Raw genomic sequence first — 24633 nt, 5'->3', positions numbered from 1 at the left:
TGACTATATGATAGTGAATTTTACCCATCTTCTGATTCTGAAAATACTTTGTAAAGTCTTAGGAAAGGGCCAATTATTAACTCTTTTAAGTATAAAAATAATAGCCAGATTTATTAAACAACTATTGTGTGCTAGGTTTCTTTTAAATCCCTCAGTAGCCCTACAAGGTGCATATTACTGACAGTATGTGCCTTAGAGAGATTAAGGAACTTCTGCAGAATCCTAAAGCTTACGATATAAATATAATGTGCTTATATTTAGAAGTAAAAGAGAAGAGAGTCAGTGAAGATGGGAAAGAGAACTGTAGAGAAAACAGTAGCAGCATCAAGTACAAGAATCTGCTATTGTACTGGGGAGGAGCAGAGAAGCATTAAGAAATTAAGGTCTGTCAGGAAGCTGTTAGTAATTATGTCAAAAGGGATTACTGTATTTTACAGTATGTTTAGTCTTTAATTACTTTGGCTTAACTAGTTTTTCTATAGTTTCTAAAGATAAAAATCTGCTTATACCTTAGCTTAACTCTTTAGCTTTTCTTCTTTATCATTTGTTGAAGCCCCAGGAAACTATGTATGAATCATATTTATTCTTCTCTTACCCATAATAAGAATGACAGAAGAATTTTGTATTTATTTTAGATATGAATGTTATTTTCTTCATCTCTAAAAAAAAGGAAATATTGATTAGCAGAAACACAGGTTTGTGATTTTGTGTTCAGTGAAGATTGTGTTAGTATCGTGATCCTGTGTTTAGTGAAGAATAACCTTGGTCACAGAAATTACATCTTGAATTCAGCACAGTGTCATCTAAAATACACACAACAAGATACTGAATTAAGCCTGTTAGGAAGTATAGGTTCAGGAAGCATAGAATAGATTTATGGAGCAGAGCTGCCTTAGATAGAAAGGCTTGGAAGAAAAATTGTTTGTTTAAACAAGTAGTCATTTTCCACTGAAATACAATTACTTCCAGGTATGTGCAAAAGAAATAAAATCCTCAAGTGATATGAAGTGTGTGACAAGTTTCATTTAAGTAGTTGATTTCAAGTTTTCGAAAGGTGGGCCATGAAGCTTCAATTCTCAGGACACATTATAGTATTCTTACAATCACTAGAGTAGAGTGAATGATAATTTTTAATGTTCAGGACGCTCTTGAGAGTAAACGAAATGTATATTGGCCTGAAGTGACCAGAGGAATTATTCACACGGAACATTTGTAATAATGTAAAATGGGTTTTGTAAATACACACACACACACACACACACACACACACACACACACACACACCTATCTATATACTACCTGTTCATTTATTTAAATTCTTTAAATGTCAGGTTCTCAAAAATTGTCATTTAAGTTATATGGCATTTGAGCCCTGTGGCTGAAAAGCCTTCCCAGAGACAAAGCAGTGCTTAGAAAACAAATTGGAAGAGATTGGCTCTTATAAAGGTATACTTTTAAATTTTTGATAAAATTTGAGATTTTCTAAAAGTTATTTTTGTATAAAAATCACCTAGTCTGAAGAATGACAAAGTCAGTGTTCTCGAGGTGAGGGATGTTTCACAAAGGAATGGACTTAGTTGTGAGGATGTTCCAGTAATGTTATTATTTGTTGATCAGTATTTATGGGAAAGAAAAACATGAATGAAGCAAGTTGTTAGGCACAGGAAAAAGCAAAGTTTGAAAGGTTATTTAAAGAAAAGTGGCATCAAATGGGCTTTGAATTCTACCATTGGAATAGGATTTCACTGGTAACAGGAAACCACTTTAAGGAAGACAAACTAGGTACACTGGAGCAGTTTAAAGAAAAACAGACTTTGTTAAGGAGTCTGAACATAGGGATTTATACTGCAGCGTTGGAGGGCAAGGCAGTGAGAAGGGAGGAAGATGTTTAAGTTGTATTGGGTTAGGCCTAAGTCCTGGAAATAAGGGGATGTGATAAGTGAAAGGAACAAGGAGGGGAGATCTTTTCTTTTTATTATATTGGACTGAAAGTATTAGAAGTGTGGTAAAGGGCTGGAGGTTTAGCTCAGCGGCATAAGCACCTGCCTTGGAAGCAGGCAGTCGTGAGTTCGATCCCCGGTACCGATAAAAACGAAAAAGCCAAAAAAAAAAAAAAAAAAAAAGAAGTGTGGTAAAATAGAAACTTGTAATAATTGAGTTATATAGAAGTTAAAACTAAAAATTTACATGTATGTGATAAACACTGGGTTTTTAGCATTGAAGTGACCGAGATTCTAGAAATAGGAGATAACAGTACTGCAAGAGGTTGTCAGCATATTTTTATTGACAAAGCAAGATAATAAATATAGAAAAATTAATTATTTCATGGGAGAGTCAACATGTTAGAAATACAGTAACAGTAACAACTGATAATAAAATAATAATTTATCCAGTATTATATATGTGAAATGCTGTTTTAAGTATTTTACCTTCACTAATTTATTTAGTCTTCACCATAACTCAATGAGATAGGTGTATTGGAAGTTGCTCCAGATGACTCAGCTAATAATTCATGAAGCCAGGAACTAGGATTTAAACCCAAACATACTGAGTCTGAAGCCACAGAAATAAAATTGCATCAGAATCCTATATCTTTATATGGGTCATTAAATATCATCATCATTACCGTCTTCAAATTCTTACATTTTGTTTCTCATTCTTTTCTTGTTCCCTTCTTCATTCTATTCCTTATTTTAGTAACATTTAGCATTGTAAAGCTGAGAAAGTTTTTATACAGTGCCTTAAATTCCATGCCAGCAGCATGCTCTATAAATCCTACTAATAGATCTATAAATCTGAGAATCTCGTCGTTAGATTGTTTCAGTTATTGAATTGAGTACATTGGTGTGCTATAAAATTTGCTTATGAGGACATACCTGCACATTTCTATTAAGCTTGCTGATGTACTGTGAAATGGAAAAGTGTATACTTAAAATGTTACTTGGTTTCCACATTCAACCTAGAAATACATTTTAGAAGTGAAAAGTAAAGGCATGGAATGTTAGTAGGACAATCTGTCCTATGTGAAGAAAGGGAACGTTATTCTAAATGGTGTGATGATGGGATACACGAACAGTACAGCTGTCTGTGGGAAATGCAGGCTCCAATTGTAGAGATTGCAAAGCCAACAACAGCATTGGGCTGTTGGAAGAACTATTTAAACCACACTGGTACAGCCGAATCAACTGCTAAAGGAAGAGCTTACAACTTCAGAAGATAATTAAGTTTTGATGTGTTGACCTTAAGTTGCTGAAGAGTGTAAGGACGGATTGTAGACTGAGCCTCATGTACAAAGTGGGTCAACCTGGCTGAAGCATGGAATGGTGATGAGAGTTTATGAAGCACTTTAGATTGTGATGCGAAGTATAAATGAAATATTTTGAGAAAGAAAGGCCAAGAGGTTTTTTTTTTTTTTTTTTTAATATACAAAACCACATTATAAAGTTGTGATAGTCAGCTGCAAATATTGGGAGAGTTGTCTGAAAACTGACCAGTGGAAAGAAGTTACATAAAGATGTTTTTGTCCTCTGGCTTGTTTTGTTTTAAAAACAAAATAAAAAACGGTATACTGGTCCATAAATGTTACGGGTAGTTTCAAAGGTATTCACTGAAATTAAATACTGAGTCTGTTTGGCAGAGAGGTTGCATGGTAAATTTCTGCTAACAATAGATTTGTGTTAAGTTCACTTAAAAAGTGAGATTCTAGGAGTTTATGTGAAATATTTAGAAGAGAAACTGGTATTGAAAGTCTTTGAAGGCTCATTTTATTTTATATAGATTAGAATTTGTTTTTTGTGGAAGTGGACTTTTACCTGAGAACGTAATTAGTTTACTAAGAAAAAGATTTTACTTGGACAAAATCAGTAATTTACAGTTTTAAATTTATGTTTGTTTAAAAAAATGATCTGCAAGAAGTTAAGAAAAAGAGGAAAGTGTTTTTGGTTCTGCATTGAAAGTGTTGCCAGTAAAGAGAACTGGCAGTGGATTATACTGAATGAAAAATAAATCTGTCTGTTTCTTAAAAGCATATTTTTTGTGTAGCCATGCGTGTTATATGCAAAGTAATCTACATAATGGACATTATGTGAAAACTTCAGTCTAAGTAAGTCACTAAAGTGCTGAAGTCAGCCTAATCAGACTTTTCTGTTGCTATTTTAAAAATTAAATTTTTATTAGTTCATGTGTCCAGTATAGAATTATTACATTCATTGTGGGTGCTGGTGGCTGTACAAAGCACATCTTAGTGCTTCCCTTCCCTGCTGTTTCCTCCACCCCGCCATCTCTTGGTCCTTTTTCCATTTCCGGAAGCTTGATTCCCACTTCCTGTTATCTGTGTTACTGCTTCTATACTGATCATTTTTGTGCTGTTTGTTGAGCTTTTGTTTGCTAGCATTTTTCTTCTGAAGTAGTTACTTCTCAGAGAGACAGATGGTACTTATTCCCGTTTTCAGTCCTCAATTGTGACAGTGCAGTAAAGACAGTGATTATATCCTGGGAAGATGACTGAAAGTGAGACTGCTGCTGGCAATTTCTACCTTTGCTTGTTTGCAGTATTTTGTGACAAAGTGTAGATAGTAAAATGAAAATTATTTCCAAATTATCTTAGAGTTCATAACACATATCTCAACTATTTTCATGTTATGAGGGCTGCAGTATTTTAAAACAAGCAAAACGAATAAAAGCAAAAACAATTTAAAATGATCCTTACTTGCAGCATTTTTGACCTGGAAAATGTAAGATTACAGGGAACAAGTTTGCATCCTTTTCTGCAGTGTTTTGATTTTGTTTTTATATAGGAAGTCTGTTATTAACTTTTGACTCGGCCATCAAAAGCATTTCCAAGTTCTACCTGGTCACAATTGATCTTTCTTATCCCTTGCAAGAGGTGGTTGTTTCTAATGAGAAAAAATTTTTTTCCAACTTTAGGCTTTGACAAAATTCTTGAAATGTGTTAATTGGGATCTGCCTCAAGAGGCCAAGCAGGCATTGGAGCTTCTAGGAAAATGGAAGCCAATGGATGTTGAGGATTCCTTGGAGCTGTTATCCTCTCATTACACCAACCCAACAGTGAGACGTTACGCTGTGGCCCGGTTGCGACAGGCCGATGATGAGGTGCGCTGGGGTGTTCCGTACTCCACTTTGACTAAGTACATTTTAAACTGGAGCCTACTTATAGCCTGTGCGGGGGAGGAAGAAAGAGGAAGTGCATGCACAAGGGAAATTTTTAGATGGAAAGAGGATATGCTGCTTGTGTTTTCAGGAGTAAAATTAAAATATTCCTCCAAGGACTCCTCTGTGAAATGGAAATTTGCTTCCTGATCTGTTACGTGATAGGACAATTTCTCCCAAGACATTTACCTGGCAGCAGAGCTTGTACTGCTCTGTCTGGAAAAAAGAGTTCTAATGAAAAATGGTTTAATGCAGCACTATCTAGGGAATAATTCAGAACCCCTCTGTCAGTCAGTGTACAACAAGCCACATTTAATTATAGCCTTGCAAAACCATTGGGGCTGTTAAAGCACAGAGATGCATGGTCATCTTACTTTCCTTCATTCAAACTCCTCCTTTATACTTGCAGCTGCTGACAATTATGTGAACATGTAGATTTTTCCAGAGTTTGCTTTGAATCCTCTAGAATGCAAGGACTACAATTTTAAGCTGAATATTTATATACGTGTGAGGTCATTAGAAAAAAGAAACAGTGGATGGCGCAAAGTATTAACAGATTTTGAGTTTTTTAATTCCTAATGAATTAGGTTAGTGGAGCAATTTCTTAATTTTTCTAAAGCCTTGGTAGGCATATAAATAGCTATCCCATGAGTCACCTATTATTGATTTTCAAAAAACAAAACAGTATAATCATTTTGAATTAGTGACATCTGAATTTCAAGAAGTAAATGAAGCATTTAACTAAAGTTGATATCTTGCATAGTTAGTAAATTTTAAACAGTACCATGAATAGTATAGCGAACCTTCAAATTGAATTCACCTGTCCTCAGCAGTTGTCAGTTTACCGTATCCTGTGTTCCAGTATATTTTTTTGAGACACATGCTGACTGCTGACCGACTGGCTATTATCTCAGGGTTCTGTTGACTCCATCTGTGTGTTCAGTAGTTTGTTATAATGATTTACAAAGCTCAAGAGATATTACTTACTACTGCCTATAGTTACAAAAGATGTATACACATTTATACTACTCACTACATAGCTCTGAATTGCCTTAAATTTGTTATGTTAACCCAAACTGGTCTCCAACCCCTGCCTCAGCCTCCCAAGTGCTGGGTTATAGGCATGTGCCACCACAGTCAATTTAGAAGGACATTGTAAAGGATGGTGAGGTCCTGAACACCAGAACTTTTGTTTCCGTGGAGTTTGGGATATACCATCTTACTGTTTCAGGCACATATTGTTGTTCACCACCCCAGAGCTTTTTAAATCTTGCCATGTTAGATTTTTATGTGACCTCATTACAGAGATATGATTGATGAAACCATCGAGCAATGATATTTAAGTCAGTCTTTGATCCCTGTTCCTAGAATTTAGAGGATGGGAATAAGGTTATAACCCTAGCTGGGTATGGTGGTGAGCTTCTGTAATCACAGCACTCAGGAGGCTGAGGCAGGAGGATCCCCAAGTTCAGGGTCAACCTGGACTACTGTCTCAAAGAAACCATCAGTAAATAAAATTGTATCTCTTAAATTACCTGACTGGTTCCTCCAGGAACCAGCACACATCCTTAGGGGCTTTCCAAAAATCACTTCATTTACATAAACTCAGTGCAATTGGAAGGGGCTTGTTACTCTTCTTTCACCTTAGTGATCTTACCACTTAGCCGATCGTGAGTTTAAGGATCTTCTAGGAACCAGGGACAAAGACCAAGTGTATTTCACGTGTGACAGAATCACAGGTAATCACTTACACGTGCTTACATATATTCTCTCTGCACTTGCAAGTTTATGCATCATGTATAATTTCTCATAATCAGTGTGTATGTATGGAGGAAGAGAGAAGAGGTATACACACTTCAACAGTTCACCGTACTAACAGTGACCACCACTTTGAGCACCTCTTATAATTGTGAGGGTCAAAGATAACTTGTATTAATTTCATGGTTTCTCAATAAATTTGATATTGAAATATTTCTACAAGTTTTTCTTTTCCTGATGGATACATTTTTTTGGCTTGCCTCTCCCCACATACACACCCAACACACACACTGACTAAATTGAGGAAACATGCTGATATCCATCATGTAGTTAAGAATATATACTTAGTGTTGAAAACAATACTGTATTCTGAACTTTATGGATATCTTTCTCCTAATCTAGGTCCTTAGGGCTCGAGGAAAAAGAAAAACAAGCAAAATTTTCCACATAAATACTATGTGGCATGGGCATCTTCATAAGGAAATAAAGATTTAAAAAGAGCATGCTCATCCTAGGGTTCATGAAGACTAGAAAGTCAAGAACAGTGTGATAGGACAAAAGAGTTAGGGGCTTTGGGAGAGCAGGAGCTGAAAAGAACAGGCTGTGTCTTCTTGTGCTTCTCAGTGTCCCTCCATTTGCTAAGGTAGCAGCCTTGGTGTGGGGAGGACCCTTCTGACATGACGGTCTTAGAACCTGCTTCAGAGGTAGACACAGTCATTTCTAACCTGCTGTTTTTCAGGATTTATATATTCTACCCAAATATGTGACCTAAAATATTTGAATGCTAATGTGCTGTGTTTTGGTGCAATTTATTCTAAACCTTGTTACCATAGAGGTTTCGTATGTGTCTTAAACAGAGGTGTAATGCTCTACTGTGAGTTTATTTTATAATATACTTGAGCAGTAAACATCTTTGGAAAGGGAATTATTTGCAGTCTTTTGCTATAATTGCATTTTAATGAGCAGACGTGTGTGTGTGTGTATGTTTGCATATTTATCATAATCTTGAATGTATAGCTTGTGTTGAAATCACTGGTACAAAAGAAACAGGCTTTTTACATTAGCTGATGATTCATGCCTTGTAAGTCTTGAGTTGTGCTGGTATTAAACTAAAATAGCTTCATAATACTGTGTGATTAGACAAATTCTTTTTCCCCCCACAATTTACAATTTTTCTACTTATTCTTTCCTTGAAATTTATCACTTTAACCCCACAAAACTCCTGAGTTAAAATTACTTACACCTTTATGATATTGAATCTGCTCTCAGCAACATGATTTATTAGTCATGTTTGTTTTATGAAAACTTGATGTATTTTTAAAAATTAGGTTTATTCTATGACAATTGTAGTACATCCTTTGCTATTTGCACTATTTCACTGCTTTGCTTATTTATATTTGTGCATGAAAGGTAAAATGAAGGAGTGGCTATGGAGAGAGAATGAATGAAATGTCTTTTCATAATTGGAGTTAAGCAAGGAAATTGAAAAGTACAAAAAGAGAAAATATTTCACATTGGAAAGAGTTTGGAGTATTTGTAGGTCGTAACAAATGCATCTCTTAACCAAGCGTGTCTATGTGAAAAGTACTTTAATTCAGTAGGAAATCAAAAATCAGGAAGTGATTCTGGCATGGGGTTTTGCCTTTGCACTCTGAAGCATTAGAATTAACTTATTTTTAAGAAAAATGGTGATCTCTATCTATAAAATTTCGCGGTTCTTGAGGAAAAGATTTACTGAATATCTGAGTTAGAAATGAGACTGTGTACTTACAAACACACATATTTACATATATTGCTTTCTTTTGTTTACTAATATACCTATGTACTCCATGCTGGGAGAAATTTTATGTATTACAAGATATGACTATATAATGAGAAAGCAGGCTTATTCTTACTGTTGTTATTAATTTATATACAGTTGAAGGAAAATATACAGTAGTTGAAACATAGAATACCAAATGATCAAGAAAATCAGATAGTAATAATAAATGACTCTAAAAAAGTAGTCTTTTAAAAATTTTCCTTCCTAGGAATTTAATAATAATGCAGCCTTTTGATTTAATAAAAGATTAAAGCTTTTCTCTGCTTGGGAAAACACCCAGGTGACACATTTAGCAGTTGGTAATGAAGACTAGCAGTAAAATTGAATGAAATGTTGTTGTAGTCAGGGGTTGTGAGGAGAACAATTAGAATCAGGACACAGAATTTATACTGTCATTGTATGATGGTTACCCAGAGTTAATAGAAGGAAGTGCAGGAAATTACCCACAACACTAAAGACAGAATATTCAGCCAAGGGCCTGGATCCCACAGCAGTGTCCTGCATGAGTCCAGATGAAAACCTAGAGCCCATGATAATGCCGCCCACGAGCAGGACTCATGCCAGTCTGTTTTACAGATCTGTGCTGGGAAGACCCAAAGGTCAGTGTTGGAAGCCAGAAAGTTTATGACAGTGGAGTAAAGGAGCTGTGTGGTAGGTTGAGGGTTCTATGCTGGAGCTGAGAAGTCGCGCTCAAAATAAGAATCAGGGCTGCCCTGAAAAGTACCACAGCCATCCTCAGTGACACAGAGGTCCTGAGCTCCTCCAGGGATAAAGCACAGTCAGGTACATCCAGAAAGCCTGCATGATGAGTTTGTCCTGGAGATTAAATGGCACATGTCTTCTCATAGAGAGCCAAGAAGTGATACTCAATGTAAGCACCAGAGGCTCTCCAACAGCTCAAACAGCAACACTTAGTGAAATCCAAAATGCTTAGCTTTTCCTTCTCCATGTCTCTATTATGATGGCAACTTTCCTCAGGTGGGACATCTACGCTCAACACCCTGCTGATTTAATCCAGCTGGCGTTAAGTTGACCACCAGTTTTTAATCCATAACACATGTCCAGAAAAATGGCAGTTGATATTATTAATATTGATCACTTTTTATTACACAGTATACTCTTTTTTTTCCTGAGGGAAAAAACTTAGAGTGATTGGATGCCATAAATCTCAAATATGGTAATAAGTTTATTAGAAACAGAACACTTATAGAAGTGCTTTTATACAGTGCACTTGATTCTCCTGACCAGTGACTCTGTCATATGTAAATAAGAATTAATCATTCAGTTAACTGTTTAGTACATGGTGAACATCATATGTAGTACTCTGTTTGCTTAGAGATTAAAATTTTTACTGTGTTGAGATGGGATTAAAATTTTGAGAAGAGAAATGTAGAGAAAGTAAGTTGCTATGATGCTGTCTCTGTCCTCATGGAGTTATGGAATAGTGGAAATGACAGTGTAAATAAACAACTAATTGTGCGTACTGTAGATACTATACATAGGCAAGGAAAGCATAGGCCATGAAGAATTCAGTGGACATTGAATGTGGGTTATAGAATAAAAGAGGAGATTCAAGTTGAATTGGTAATCTCAATACTCATAAATACCTGCTTTTGAATTTCACTGACTAAAATTAGGTGAATGGCAGTTGGAATTGTAAGATAACTGATACATCTTTTTCCTTGCTTTCTTTTTTTTTTTTGTTTTGTACTGGGGCTCAAACTCATGACCTTGCACTTGCTATGCAGGCGCTTATACTACTGAGCTAAATCCCTGGCCCTACATTTCTTAAAAGTGTATATTTTGCTAGTTTATTCAGTTTTTAATTATTTTTGAGTAAATTTGCTAGCATTTCCTTAATAATACTTGAGAGACTGCATTTATAAAATAACACAGGAAACATTTTCATCATTACCTTAGTCTTTACACTCAGAGAAACTTAGAAAAGTAAAGGCTATGTTGTTGATACATTTTTACCCTAATAAAGCATGTGGAATTTAGGTTTAGCCATTTATTTTCTTTGAGCTTCTTTTGGGAGTTGGCAGAAGCAAGCATTTCCTTAAGAGTATTAAAATGTGTTTTATAGAATCTTCCATTTAAGTTGCAAAGTTCTCTAGAAGTGAACTTTCAAAGAAAAAAATCAAAAGCTTAAAAAAGCTTAATCAGGAAAAATCATGACATAGAAATGTTTTTAGAACTTGAAAATTTGAAGTCTCTTATGTAATTATTTGAAGCATACAAGGTCAGATTGAAAAGTAGCAATGAATGTTTAAATAGAAAGTTTAGTTGCCTGCTTGGCAAGGGCAAGGCCCTGAGTTTGATTCCTGGTACCAAAAACCAAAAAAACATTTTATTATAATATTGCCAATAATTCCTATCAAATGAATGCTCCTTGCTTCAAACATACTCACCCTTTCTGAAGCAGTTCTGGAATATTTTGAGTGTGCTTAGTCTCACTGGCACAGCTGTCTTACTGCCCTGAACTGATTCACATGTCTACCTCTCTCGGTCATTTTGATGTTGAGGAAGTGACAGAGCCAGAAGTCTCATGTTGGTGGATCTGGTGAGTTGGGTAGATGAGGACCCACTGGGATGTTTTCACGAGAGGAGCCTACCTTTCTCTTGGTGGCACATAGCAATAGTGTTTACCATATTTCGTGATCATCTGTTCACAAGTGAGGACTTCAGAGCTGCTTCAGAAAATGGCAAAGACTATAGAACAAGAGTGTTCAAAGAAAGTTAAGGTTCTTTGAGGGGATTAATAGGTCTTTTATTGTGTTTAAGTTTTTATATTTAAATGTTTACTGTATAGTCTGAATCTTTTATTTAAATAGTAACTATACTTTGATCACACTTTGTGGAATGTATTTATCTGTTTCGCTGGGGGAAAGAGGATCCATGTTTGATTACTGTTTTATACAAACTATCTCCATCTGCCACTGTTTTTCTGGTTTAATATTTTAGCTTTTCAGAGGCCACTACATTACACTGGTGATTAGACAGCCACTTAATTGTGTGCCACTTTCTCTTCTGTAATGTTCTTTTATTAGCTGCCTTAATCCTCATGACTTTATCTAAGTTTTATGCTGTTGTGTTCATTTTGTAGCTAAGAATGCACTGGGTGTCGTGGCACATGCCTATAATCCTAGCATTTGGGAAGCTGAGGCAGGTTGATCACCATGGGTTTGAGGCCATTTGGGGCTACATAGTGAGTTCAAGGCCAACCTATGCTGTATAACAAGACCGTGTCTCAAAAAAAAAAAAAAAAAATGTTATGAGGCACCAAGAGGTATTAAGTAACTTAGTAACATGCCAAAGTTAAAATAGCTAAAGAGTAGTAAGTAAACATAAAACATTTAGAAATAACTTGTGTCTGTATTCTGTTTTTGTTTTTCTAATGTTTGCCTATTTTGTTGTTGTTTGTGTTCCAGGATTTGTTGATGTATTTATTGCAGCTGGTCCAGGCTCTCAAATATGAAAATTTTGATGACATAAAGAATGGATTGGAACCAACCAAGAAGGACAGTCAGGGTTCAGTGTCAGAGAGTGTGTCAACTTCTGGAATAAGTTCCACAGAAATTGATAGGTATGGATATTCAGTAAGGATATATTTCAGATTTTTTCACTGTTTTAAATTGTCTTCTCAGACTTTTTCTCTAGATGTGCCAAAATTATCAATGAATATAACATGTGCATTTATGAAACACAACTTAGTATATTAGTGAGCAGTATTGTGTATGCTATCAAATCCAAATACCTATAGTAAAGTCTCAACTCCACTGTTTATTATAAGCTATACAGTTTTGTTTTTGTTTTGTCATTGTCGTCATCATCGTCATCATTATCCTAATGCCCCTCTGTCCTGTACTGGGATTGAATCCATGCTTTGTGTTGACCTACATCTCCAGCTCTTTTATAATTTTGAGACAGGCTTTCACTAAGTTGCTACGTTGCCAGGACTAAAGTCAAATTTGTGACCCTCTTGACTCAGGCTTCCAGAATGCTGGAATTAGAGGTGTACACCACCAATCCATCTATTAGCTGTGCACAATTATTAGAGTATTCTTTATGTAGCTCCACATTTCTCCCCTTAAAAATACAGTAGTAGTAACCAATCCTTATGGATTTTCTGAAGATTAAATAATTTCAGACTAATTTACCATGCAGAAAATTGTCTAACACAATGTGTTCAATAAGTGTTAGTTACTACTATTCATGTTCACAGAAAATGAGGAAAGGGACATTGTAGTGGCCTCAAATAGTTATGAGAAGTTGTATATTTTATTAGCTGCTTTCACTTCTTCTGTAGTCATACTAAGCATATAGCATATTATCTGGGTTAGAAGCCCGCTATTAACAATAACAGTTACCAAAGCCCAACTGTTATCCTTGACCCTATGCCAAGTGATCCACATGCATTATATTTCCAGTGCAACAGTTGAGTGCTAACCAATTGGCCACCAGAACATCCCTCATTGTAACAATCTCTAAGGTTGGTATTCATATCCTTAATTTACAGACAAAGGGCAGGATGAGAAATTAAATAAATCACCCCTGTCTTTTTCTTAACAAATATTAATTGACTTCTAAATGGAGGCAACTTGAGGATATCCTCATAAGTGAAATAAATCAGACTCACATTTGTAAATATTATATTGTCTCCCTTGTGTGAAAAATTAATAATAATAAAAAACTGAAAGAGTAATAAGACCCAAAAGGTACAATGGGTACTGTAATAATGAAAAAGAAAGAAAGTGGTGCTCAAAAGGAAAGAAAACTGGGAAAGGGAAGGGAGAAAATGGAAAAGATTGTATGTATGTAAGTCCACACATATAACTGTATGTGTATGTGTGCAAGATAGATAACTATACTACTAATTCTCTGTTATTCAAGACTTTTTGACAGGATGAAAACTAGACCATTTTTTTCCAAATGTGAGGAATGCATAGGAGGAATCAATAGTAGAATTCTTGGCTCCCAAATTGTGGTGTGTTGTTCATGAATTACTCTGTGCAATTTTTTAAGAAGATAAAAGAGGTGGCGGGTCCAGGGATTTAACTCAGCAGTTTAAGCGCCTGGCTGGCAAGTGTGAGGCCCTCGGTACCCCGCACCCCAACAGAGAGGTGGAGGTGGCCATATATACTTGGGAAATGCAGATTTAATGTTAAATAGTCTTGAAAAAAATAGGCCCCATGTGGTGGTACACACCTATAATGTCAGCACTCTAGGAGGCTGAAGCTGGAGGATTACAAGTGTTGTCCCTGTTTGGGCAGCCTGTCTCAAAATGGCAGAGAGGTATAGGCCGTATAGTATGAAGGCCCTGGGTTCAATCCCCTGAGCCATCCAAAAGAAAAAAAAAAGGAAACCCAATACTCATACTAGTTATTAAAACCTACATTAATATATGCATTTGTTTTTACTCTTGATATTGCTGTGTAATCTTTAGCATGTAGGTCTTTTCCCAGAAGGTAGTATGTGGCTCATGTTGAGCAGGACACACTAACCATATGCGATTAAATTGAGCTATGCTAAAACATGTTGTTTTCAGCCAGGCACACCTTAAGCCCAGCTAGCTGGAGGCTGATATGCTAGGATCACAAGTTCAAGCTCAGCTCGGGCACCTTAGTAAGACTCTGGCTCAGAATTCAAGAAGTAAAATGAAACGTGCTGCAGATGTTGTTCTGGGCAGAAGTCCCGTGTTCCACCCTCAGCACCCCCAGATGCTCACGTGTGTTTTCTCGTACAGACAGAGTGTCTTGCATGTCAGTGATGTTTCCTTTTACTTTTCAGCTCTCAGATTATAACCAGTCCTCTTCCTCCTGTGTCTTCCCCTCCTCCTGCCTCTAAAGCAAAAGAAGTTTCAGATGGTGAAAATCTAGAGGTTAGTACAAAGCCTTTGAAGCTGACTGTAGGAGAGACCCTACCAAATAAACATCTTACTTTGGTGTTTAAAGCCTTGATTTTGATTAATAGACTAAATATTATAGCTTTGTTAAATAACTTGTTTTATGTTGTACATTTATAACTTCTCCCTTCACTATAATGTACCACATATCTTTAATTCACATCATTTTATTGGTGCTGTGGGTGTATAAATGAATTCATGTGGATTGTGAAAATGAACTAGGCTTAAATATTTTATTAGACTCAGAATATTTACTTTTTAGCATATTTATGAGCATTACTGTAATTGTCATTGTTCATGATTACATTGTACAAATATATGACTTTGATACCAGGATAATATATGAGATCTTTTTAAAACTTATACAGATAGATTTATTTTTGAGGTTAAACAGGCTTCTCAGGGTAGAGCTATGTTGAAAAGTACGTTAGGAAGTACACTGCAACACTTAACCTTGTATGTACTACCCAATTTGTCCTCAAGACTTCTAATTTAATATTCTAGTGTCCTAGTGATGAAAACTCTTAATACATGCTTTGATGTTAAAAGTTCAATTTTTACATATATTAGTTTATAAATTAATAACAGTGAATCTTTTTAACTACTTTGTACCTCTTGATGTAACAGGCATATTTATCTAAGGAAAGAATTTTTAATCTGTAATAGAATCCTTATGTGAGTGCTAAGAAACCATTCTATGGTGGGCTAATTATTTTGCCTTTTCAAACTAAACATTCATTCGGTGATTAAATCAGGCTGTCATCCATGCATAGATTTTGGTCCTTGTATGATCTAGGCACTAGGGTTGATGCAGCAGAAAACAACACAGTCCAGCTATGTGGCTGCGCGAAGCCAAGGTCCTGGTGCTGCATGGATAATAGTCATACGTCTGTTCATATTAGAAGGATAATGATGCCTCTTTTATATTTTGTTTAGTTTAAAAAGTTTTATTAGTATATGTTTGCAGTACATACTAAATGTACCCATTACGGGAGTTTGAAACATACATATAGTGCATCTTGATCCTTTTTTTTATTCAATCTTGATCCTTTTTATGTCCCTTACCCCTCCCTAGCTTCCCCATGCCTAGATCCATTTCCTACCCCCGAGAATTTCTTAAATTTAACTTCTTGTTGCCTACACTCTCACCATATACTGTCTTAGGTAACTTTGATAGCATTTTCAACTAATCTCAGGTTTGTACGTCTCATAATGACCAGTTATTTTCATAAAGTATAAGTCAGGCCATCTTACTTTCCCATTAAGATTTTTCTTCCCATGTCTGCTGCTTTTTAAATGAAGTTCATACTCCATATTGTCAGCTTTAAAAGGTTTTATATAATTTGACCTTTGTCTATCTTTACTTTAGTATTCATTATATTTTAGCTATACTAAAATATAATGGGCCCTTGAAAAATTTTTTGAACAAGCCAAACTCAGGATCTTTTTATATGTAGCGTTATCTTGGACTCAACCTAAATGTGATGTCCTGTTTACTCTCTTTTGTGACCTATTCTATATTATTTCAATGACCATTTCTTCAGTGTCTGTATCTCCTACCAAATATTAAGCTCTTAGGAAGACAGTTAACTGTAAACCAAGATATCTTAACCTCTTACATATTGCCTGATAAACACTTGGTGGGTGCATTGGTGGATGGATGAGATGGGTGGGTAGCGAGGGTGAAGAAAAATGTGGAAGAGTAGACAGACAGTTGGAAATCTGCATTACAGCATAGGATATACAGAAGAAAGCTGATCATTCCAATTAGTAGTGGGTTATTATATATACATTCCTTTAATTCTTTCAGCAAGATCTGTGTACCTTCTTAATATCAAGAGCCTGCAAGAACTCGACGCTGGCTAATTATTTATACTGGTATGTGAAAATAGTTTTTTTTTATTTTCTTATTTCCAAAGACTATTTTTCCCATTCTTCAAATGTAATGACAATTTAACTTTAAATATAGGCAATCATAAAGAGCCTAGAAAAAGTATTTATGTTTACTTAAGTTCTTTTGTAACTGTATTCACAGAATAATGCTTTTTAGTATCAGTACTTCTCTTCTGTTTACTAAATTTCCACGAGCTAGGGTAACATATTTTTATAGTTTGGTCTGTTTGATTTTTATGCTCTGTAACTAATGTATGATCCTTTATAAGTTTTCAAAAGTGTATTTTCACTTTATTTACCAGAATATTGGAATTATGCAAAAATACAAAGTCAGAGCTCAAAATTACCTTATTTCCTTTTCATGATGAAGAAACTGGCAGAGGCATGCTCTAACTGAACTGAAGCCCTGATCTAGGATTAGATCATTTACCACTTTATGGTTGGCAGAATATTTTCAGTGACCTTTTCTCATATTTCCTTCTGTAGTTACATGGCTAAGTATGACCCTCTGTTTTACATGAGAACAGTATGCTCAGTGAGTTGAAGAAAAGAGCGAACTAAGGCAAGAGAGACTAATTGAATTCCAGACACAGCTGTAGGAAACTTGGTTTCACTTATCTGTGACAGATCCTCCTTAAATGTTAAAAGATAAACAGCTTAAACCTAAATGAGAGATATTTTGGCTCAATAGAAGTAAACACTAGGGTTCAATACTATTTATATGAGTCTTACCAGTTTTACAGAGAAAAACAAAGGGCAGAGCCAGTTGGGTGAGCTTTACTAGAAGCCTAGAAGCCTTTTATATTTGAGAGAATATTGAAAGCTGTGTATAACTTTTTAAACTTCTTGATATACATAGCTTGTTTAATTGTAGAAGTGATCTCTGATCTTATCTTACTGCTTAATTTACAACCTTAATTTAAATAGTATAAATTAATTAGTGGACATCTGTTCTGAAAGCTTATTATTTTTGAATAATAATGAGGCATTTTGCTTTTCATGGTGAAATTAAACAAAACACTCTTTTTAGACTTGGTTTGGAGAAACTGTTAGGAGTCTAGTCAAGCTTTAACTTTGTTCTCACATTTTCCATACAGTGTTATTCTAGATACTCTCCTGTATCCAAAAAATAACTAAATCAGATCACTCTTTTTAACAAATATAGTGCCCATTAAGAGTGTTTGTTTGCACCTTTATTATTCTGTTTACAACAAAAGAAAAGTTACTATCAACAGTTTAACTGCCAAATCAATCATTTTTTCCCTCTTCTGGAACCTGTGATTTATCCCCTCTCCTCTAAACTTCAGTAGTGGGAAGAAAAGTAGTTGTTTACTTTAAGTTAAAGTTTAGTATTCATACAAATGCCTTTCCATCACATTAAATTTTAGTATACCTTTGAAAATATTGGCAGAATATTCTGGCTAATTGGTATTCTAATTTTCCTTTGAAAAAGTTAGCTAAGGGTGGTAGCACACACCTGTAATCCTAATCCCAGCATTCAGTAGATTGATGCAGGGAGGATTGCTGTGAGCTTCGAGGCCAGCCTGGCCTACAAAGTGAGTTTAAGGCCAGCCTGAACTGCTTGGTTTCAAAAAGACCAAAAAAAGAAAAGTTTTCCTTAGAAATTCTCATTACCAGCTGGGGATTTAGCTCAGTAGCATAAGCGCCTGCCTTGCAAGTGCATGGTCTGAAGTTTGATCCCCGGTACAGATTTAAAAAAAAAAAAAAAAAAGAGCTCAGAAATTCTCATTACCAAATTGCTGTAGCATTTATTTGTTTGTTTTCTGAGACAGGATCTTGCTTATGTAGCACAGGCTGTCCTCAGACTCACAGCAGTCTTCCTGCCCCCGCTTCCAGTGTGCTGAGATTACAGGTGTACCCCACGAGGCATGTGGCACATGAGTAACCAGCATCCTGGGAGACTGAGGCAGAAGGATTGCAAGTTCAAGCCCACCTGGACAATTTAGTGACCTAATAAGATGCTGTCACCAAACAAAAAGTCGAAAGGAAGGAAAAAAAAACATAAAATAACTAGATGTTAGCTAGCTAAAATAACTAGATGTTAGCTAGCTTACTGTGAAGGCTAAAGGTCAATCCCTCATACCATCCCCCACCCCCCAAATAGGGCCTGGTCACAAGTTTTTAAGTACTTGAAAGCTTCGTGGATGTTTCAAAAGTTACATTTTATGTATTCTTTTATTCCTGGGAATTGAACTTAAAACCTCACGCTTGCCAGGCATCCCCAGCCCTTTATAGATATTTTTGTTTCCTTACAATATTTGTAGAAAGTTTTCTCTGTGGAAAGTAGCCAGTACTAGACAAACTGTATGTTTATATACTGATCATGTGGTGTTTTGAAATTATACATATTGTTGGATTTAATTGTAGAACAGCTTTCATTGTAAAATACGAAATTAGTTTTGATAGAATCTTTAATCTGTTATTTTATGTAGGAAGAGTTTTCATATCATTCTGAAAGCAGCTGAACAGGAGGAAACCACTGCCATAGATGAACACTTTTCAGCAATGCAGCAGTTTCTGTTTGGGAAAAGCACTTGATTTTTTTTCTATAGTTAATAAAATGCTGCCCCAGTTCCCAGACTAGGTACATTCCATCAGACTGAGATTTGATTTGTGTTTTCTCCCTGTATCTCTGATTCATTAGAGTAATAGTATGTGCTATGTCTATTCATTCTGTAAGGGATAATTATTTTTCCCATATTTGTAGTCTGCACATTACACATTTAGAAATACTCAAGGGGAGAAAATATGTTGGTGTGAAATCTTGATTTTGGTAGACATACTGCTTTTGTGAATGTAGGAGAATAATATGAAAAATAATTTTAAATGGTTTAAAATGATCATTCTCTATTTGAACATGGAAAAAAGAATAGTATAAAAATGTTAATGAGATGTGAGAAATTAAATATTCCTCAGTAGGCTTACTCTATTATAATGAATGTATTAAAATATAAACCTAACCAATTGTATTATTTCCTTTGAACATTTTGAAGCCCTTTTTTCATTTGTTCCCTTTCCAGTGATTTAAACATGATTCCAGCTGTAGCTAAATCCATAGGGGTCTGTAATTGTGGAGACACTCTTTTTAAAATGAATTGTGTCAACCTTTTAAGCCACAGAGGGGAGTTATAGTCTTCAATCTGTAAAATGTTGGGCATCTGAATCTATAAATTGTTCCAGTTTTCTTAGTTTCATAGTCATTCTAGTGCGTCGAAATTGAAAGTAAACTTTGGATATTTTGACATGTTTTCTATAACTTCTAAAACCTTTCAAGGTACTAAAAGTTATTTACTCCACAAAATGAAATTGCCGGGAAATGGGTAGCCTCACTGATGTCATCCTACAGTGACTACCCAGACAGACTTGTCTGCATTCTACTTTGAGGTGACAGCTTTCAAGGGAATACTCGAGAGTGCTTTCTATAAGCTAGACTATTGGTGTGAACAGAGAACTGAGAAATGTTTCAAATCTAGGATCTCTCTCTTGATCTAACCTTTCTCATATTTGGAGATGATGCAGTCATTCATATTTCAGATGAATTTGGTTTTTGTGGGTTTTTTTTTTTTGCAGAAGTTTGACTTGAATAATTTTTAGAGGTGTTTGCTACTTGACCCTTATCTTGAAGACCAGTGTGTACTTCAGTCACAGAAAATAGTTGCAACCATACTGTTTAGTTGGTGGCCATGAAGATCAGAAGACAGCATACCACAGTAGGGCTTGTATATTGTAGCCATCCATATATTCGTTTGTAAATGAGTCTGCTGTATAATGAAAAGAAACAAATATGCAAATTTGATGGAGTCAATCAGGAACTTCAACCAATCAGGATTGGCTTTGAATAAGGGTCATATTGCCATTTTTATAGTTTAGAACCAAGGTTTTTTGACATTCTTAGGATGTTGTTCTTAAATGACCAAATACTCTAAAATATCATGAATGGAAAACATGTTTATTTCTTAGCCATTTGAGGCTCATTAATGTAGTTGTCCAGGAGAACTTTATGCAATTATGTAAATGATGCTCAGTGCTGTATAGATACCTACCGAGCACTTGAACTATCTAGAATATGACTGAGAAACTGAACTTGTAATTTTCATTTAAATAGCCTATGTTTATTGACATCTCTGGAAGGTCTGAGAGCATACTGGATTCAAGAGTTTTTTGATTTTTTAGCTTAGAACTCTTGGTGGGAAGATGATATGGTGGAACCAGTATTATGGTTCAACTTCTCACACAGTTACAGCAAATTCTGGGTTATACAGGTTTGCTAAAACATGTTACTAGAATACAATATTGTTCTGAGAAATGGAGGGGCTCATTGCCTTTGTTTAAGATCATACTGGGTATATCTAGAGATGCTTAGTTTTTAAGAGTGTGGCACCTGGCATCACTTTCCAAATAACCTATGTAGAGTCCCAAATGTGCAACCGGCAGACTGGAAACCATTATCTCACCACAAGCTGTATGAGGGAGAGGCTTAGCCTGTTCTGGGAAGTTAGAAAAGGAAGAGCTTGTTAGCATCTACAAAGACTTCCTGGAGAGACAAAATGCCAGCTGCGCTTGAAGAACGGTGTTGTAGTCAGGGATTATGAGAACAGTTAGAATCAGGACACAGAATTTATAATATATGTTTTATGATAGTCTCCCAGAGTTAAACACAGAAAGTACAGGGAATCTGTCCACAACACTAAAGACAGAATATTCAGCCAAGGGCCTGGATCCCACAGCAGTGTCCTGCATGAGTTCAGATGAAAACCTAGAGCCCGTGACAATGTCTCCCAAGAGTCTAACTGGAGGTCTAGAGCCCATGAGGAGGACTCATGCTAGTCTGTTTTACAGATCTGTGCTGGAAAGGCGCAAAAATCAGTGGTGAAAGCTACAAAATCTATGCCATTGGGATGAAGGACTTGTGTTGGATGGTTGAAGTTCTATAGCAGAGCTGACAAGTCATGCTCAAAGTAAGAATCAGGGCTGCCTTGAGAAGTACTACAGCCATCCTCAGCTACACAGAGATTGTGAGCTCCTCCAATGGTACAAACAGTTGAGTACATACTAGTAAGCCAGCATGACAAGTTTCTCCTGGAGATTGAACAACACACATCTTCCCTTCTAGAGCCAGGAGGCATTGCTCGATGCAAGGACCAGAACTCCCCAAAAGTGAACCACAACCATTCTCACTAAAAAGGTCCTGAGTTCCTCTGATGACACTAGTCGAACTCCCACTGGGGAAGCTAGTCATGACAAGCTCCTCCAGGAGAACTGGTGGCTTAAAACAGCAACATTTAGGAGAACCCACAACTCCTCACTCATCTCCACGTTTCTATGCTGGCAGCTTCCCTCGGGTGAACAATCTACACTCAGCACCATACTGATTTAATTCAGCTGGTGTTATGTTCACCACCAGTTTTTTTTTGTTTTGTTTTGCTTTTAATTTAGGAGAAAAAGAAAAAAAAAGGGTACAATTAATACAAAATTTAAAAAATAAGCAGTAAGAAATCACTAGTTAATAGATTACATATTGTTATCTTAGAAATAGTTGTTCAAGTTACAAAATCAAAGCGTATAAAGTAGACTTTCAAACAGTGAGAGTGCAAACAGTTTTGTTCTATGATCCAAAAAAAACAGTAATATAGTTATCCATCTTATACACCTAAACATATATGCAGTTATAACCATTAGAGCACTTTCTTTTCTTTTGTACAATGACAGTTATACATTTTGGGTTTTATTACTCCCATAGTTCTTATATTACTTTTTTTAAAGAGAGTAATACCAAATGCGACATATCAGAACAGAGTCAGTCAAATCAAAAGGATGGACACAATAGATAATGGAAAAACAAAATACAAGGTGATCAACAATGGTTACCATACTGCCTCTTGCTATTTTAAGAAGAATTGCCAGTTATAATAAAATTGAACAAAACAGTAAAGAATAAAATCAACACATTGGAGACATTACAGGACTTTAAAAGAAGATAATAGTCAACCAGAATGGGTGTCATATTGAATCTTACTGTCTCCACAGTTTTGCCTATACTTTCGACTTGGTACTATCAAGCAAAACAGAATAGGGGATAATCAGTCAAAACAAGATGGTGAGGGCAATACAGGATTTCAAATCAAGTTAATAGGAAATCAAAGTAGGTTACTATAATGTATCCTGCTAGTTTTTACTTATTTTCCCTTAATTAAAAAGATAAAAATAAAAAAGTAAATAATTTTAAAAAGGGGGGAATTGAGATAAGAGAGGGCATACAACAGAACAGCGCAGGTCAAAATTTAACCATTTAAGCAAAATAGTGTTTCACCACAAGATATCCTGACATAAAAATAGTTACCACAGTGTCTCTTTCCTTGAAAACTTTGAGTATAACTTCGTATACTGTAGCACCAAACATATCAAGACACTATAAAACCATTCAAGAGAATGACATTATTACAGGGTATTTAGAACCAATTAACAGAAAATGAACAATGGTTTCTGTATAATCTTGTCTATAAAAGTTTTTGCTTATATTATCATGTATAATAAAATCCAATAAGATACAACCTTTTAAGACCGATGGAGGCAGAAGAATACAAGTTTGATGGGACTTCAAAACAAGATACTAAATTAGCACTAGCTATTATGATGTCTTGTTTTCTCCAAAATAGCTGTTCCTACCATCCGATCTTCTCTGCCTCGTTTCTGTTGAGCTCTTTTTCTGTCATTTGTTGTCAGTTTGTCTTCTTCATTTCGCTTTGTGCTCCATTCATTGTGGCCTCTCTGCCACTATTTCTGGAATCTTGGTATTTTCCTTTTTTAGAATATCCTGCAGTATTCTCTGTAGAGTTGAATTGGTGTTTGCAAATTCCCCTATTTCCTCTTTATCCTGGAAGCACCTTGTTTTTCCATCAATTTCTAGTGACAGTTGTGCAGGATATATCAATCTTGGCTGGAGGTTATTATCTTTCAAAGCTTGAATTATTTCCCCCCACGCTCTTCGTGATTTGATAGTTTTGCCGAGAAGTCTGCTGTGATTCTGATGGGTGTTCCCTTGTAAGTGATCTGTTTCTTGTCTCTGACGGCTTTTCATATTCTGTTCTTATATTGGATTTCTGGAATTTTGATTATTATATGCCTGGGTGTAGCTCTGTTTGGATTGTAGGTGGCTGGGGTACTATATGCATCATACATCTGAGTATCTTTACCATTTGCTAAATTAGGGAAATTCTCTTGGATTATTTTTGTGAATAGCTTTTGTAGTCCATTTGTTTGTGTCCCTACTTCTTCTTTTATGTTCTTAATTCTTAAGTTATAGATCCTCTTATCATCTTCTAGCCTTTGTATTGTTGCTGTTTGTTTTTTTTGTTATTTTTAAGAAGTTTTTCATTTCATGCTCCCATATTACATGTCTGCCCTCCAGTTCAGATAATCTGTCCTTAGTTTCTTTCAAGCTGTTATGCCAGTTTTCGATAGAGTTTTAGTTTCCTGGTAATCTCTTTGAACCTGCTTCACATATTCTATGTTTTCTCTATTTTCTCCATCAAACAGTTCTCCCCTTTTTTTCTGTTCTTCCATTCCACCATCTGTTTTTTTCTTGGGCGGTGCTTAGCATTTCTCTAACTATTATACTTATATCTTGCTTCAGGTCATTAATAACTTCATTCCTGAACTTGTCTATGAGGCTCTGGAGATAGCGCTTTACGTCTATTGGTGCTGAGTCTGATATTGCATGTTTCTCAAGATTGTGGGCCGAGGAGCCTTTCTTGTTGCTCTCTTTTCCCATATTTTTTGTTCCTTTTATAAAGTGTATGTAGGAGGTCCAGTTTCTTTCTTTGTCGGTTACAGTTTGTTTGAATTACGCTGGCTAGGTGTTTCCACCCACTGCAGTGTACTAGGGAGACACAGACCTGGGCAGCCTATGCTGGGCCCGCCCCTCCAGGTCAACCTACTGAAGGCTTCACTGTTAGTGTGCACCTCCAGGTGCTGGAATCTGGTTTGGGCTAGCTTACTGGGTCTTAGTCAGCAGCATCACCCAAGCCAGGCACTCCCCACCAATCTCGCTTGAGCGGGGAATATG

The 24633-nt window shown here is 35.9% G+C and overlaps 1 protein-coding gene across 2 annotated transcripts in view; it reads left to right on the top strand.

Moving 5' to 3' along the window:
* Pik3c3 (phosphatidylinositol 3-kinase catalytic subunit type 3) overlaps positions 1-24633 on the top strand; it is a 119286-nt gene that overhangs the window by 44092 nt on the left and 50561 nt on the right. For both annotated transcript variants that reach the window (XM_003474000.5, XM_063231761.1), the window contains exons 10-13: positions 4927-5112; positions 12181-12335; positions 14540-14630; positions 16465-16532. In XM_003474000.5, coding sequence (XP_003474048.3) covers positions 4927-5112; positions 12181-12335; positions 14540-14630; positions 16465-16532 — 500 coding nt within the window. The remainder of the gene's footprint in view (positions 1-4926; positions 5113-12180; positions 12336-14539; positions 14631-16464; positions 16533-24633) is intronic.

This window comes from Cavia porcellus, unplaced genomic scaffold, assembly GCF_034190915.1.
Source record: "Cavia porcellus strain 051 isolate PalLab524CR breed Dunkin Hartley unplaced genomic scaffold, mCavPor4.1 scaffold_20, whole genome shotgun sequence".
Taxonomy (NCBI): Eukaryota; Metazoa; Chordata; class Mammalia; order Rodentia; family Caviidae; genus Cavia; species Cavia porcellus.
This window is presented reverse-complemented; position numbering and strand designations above follow the sequence as displayed.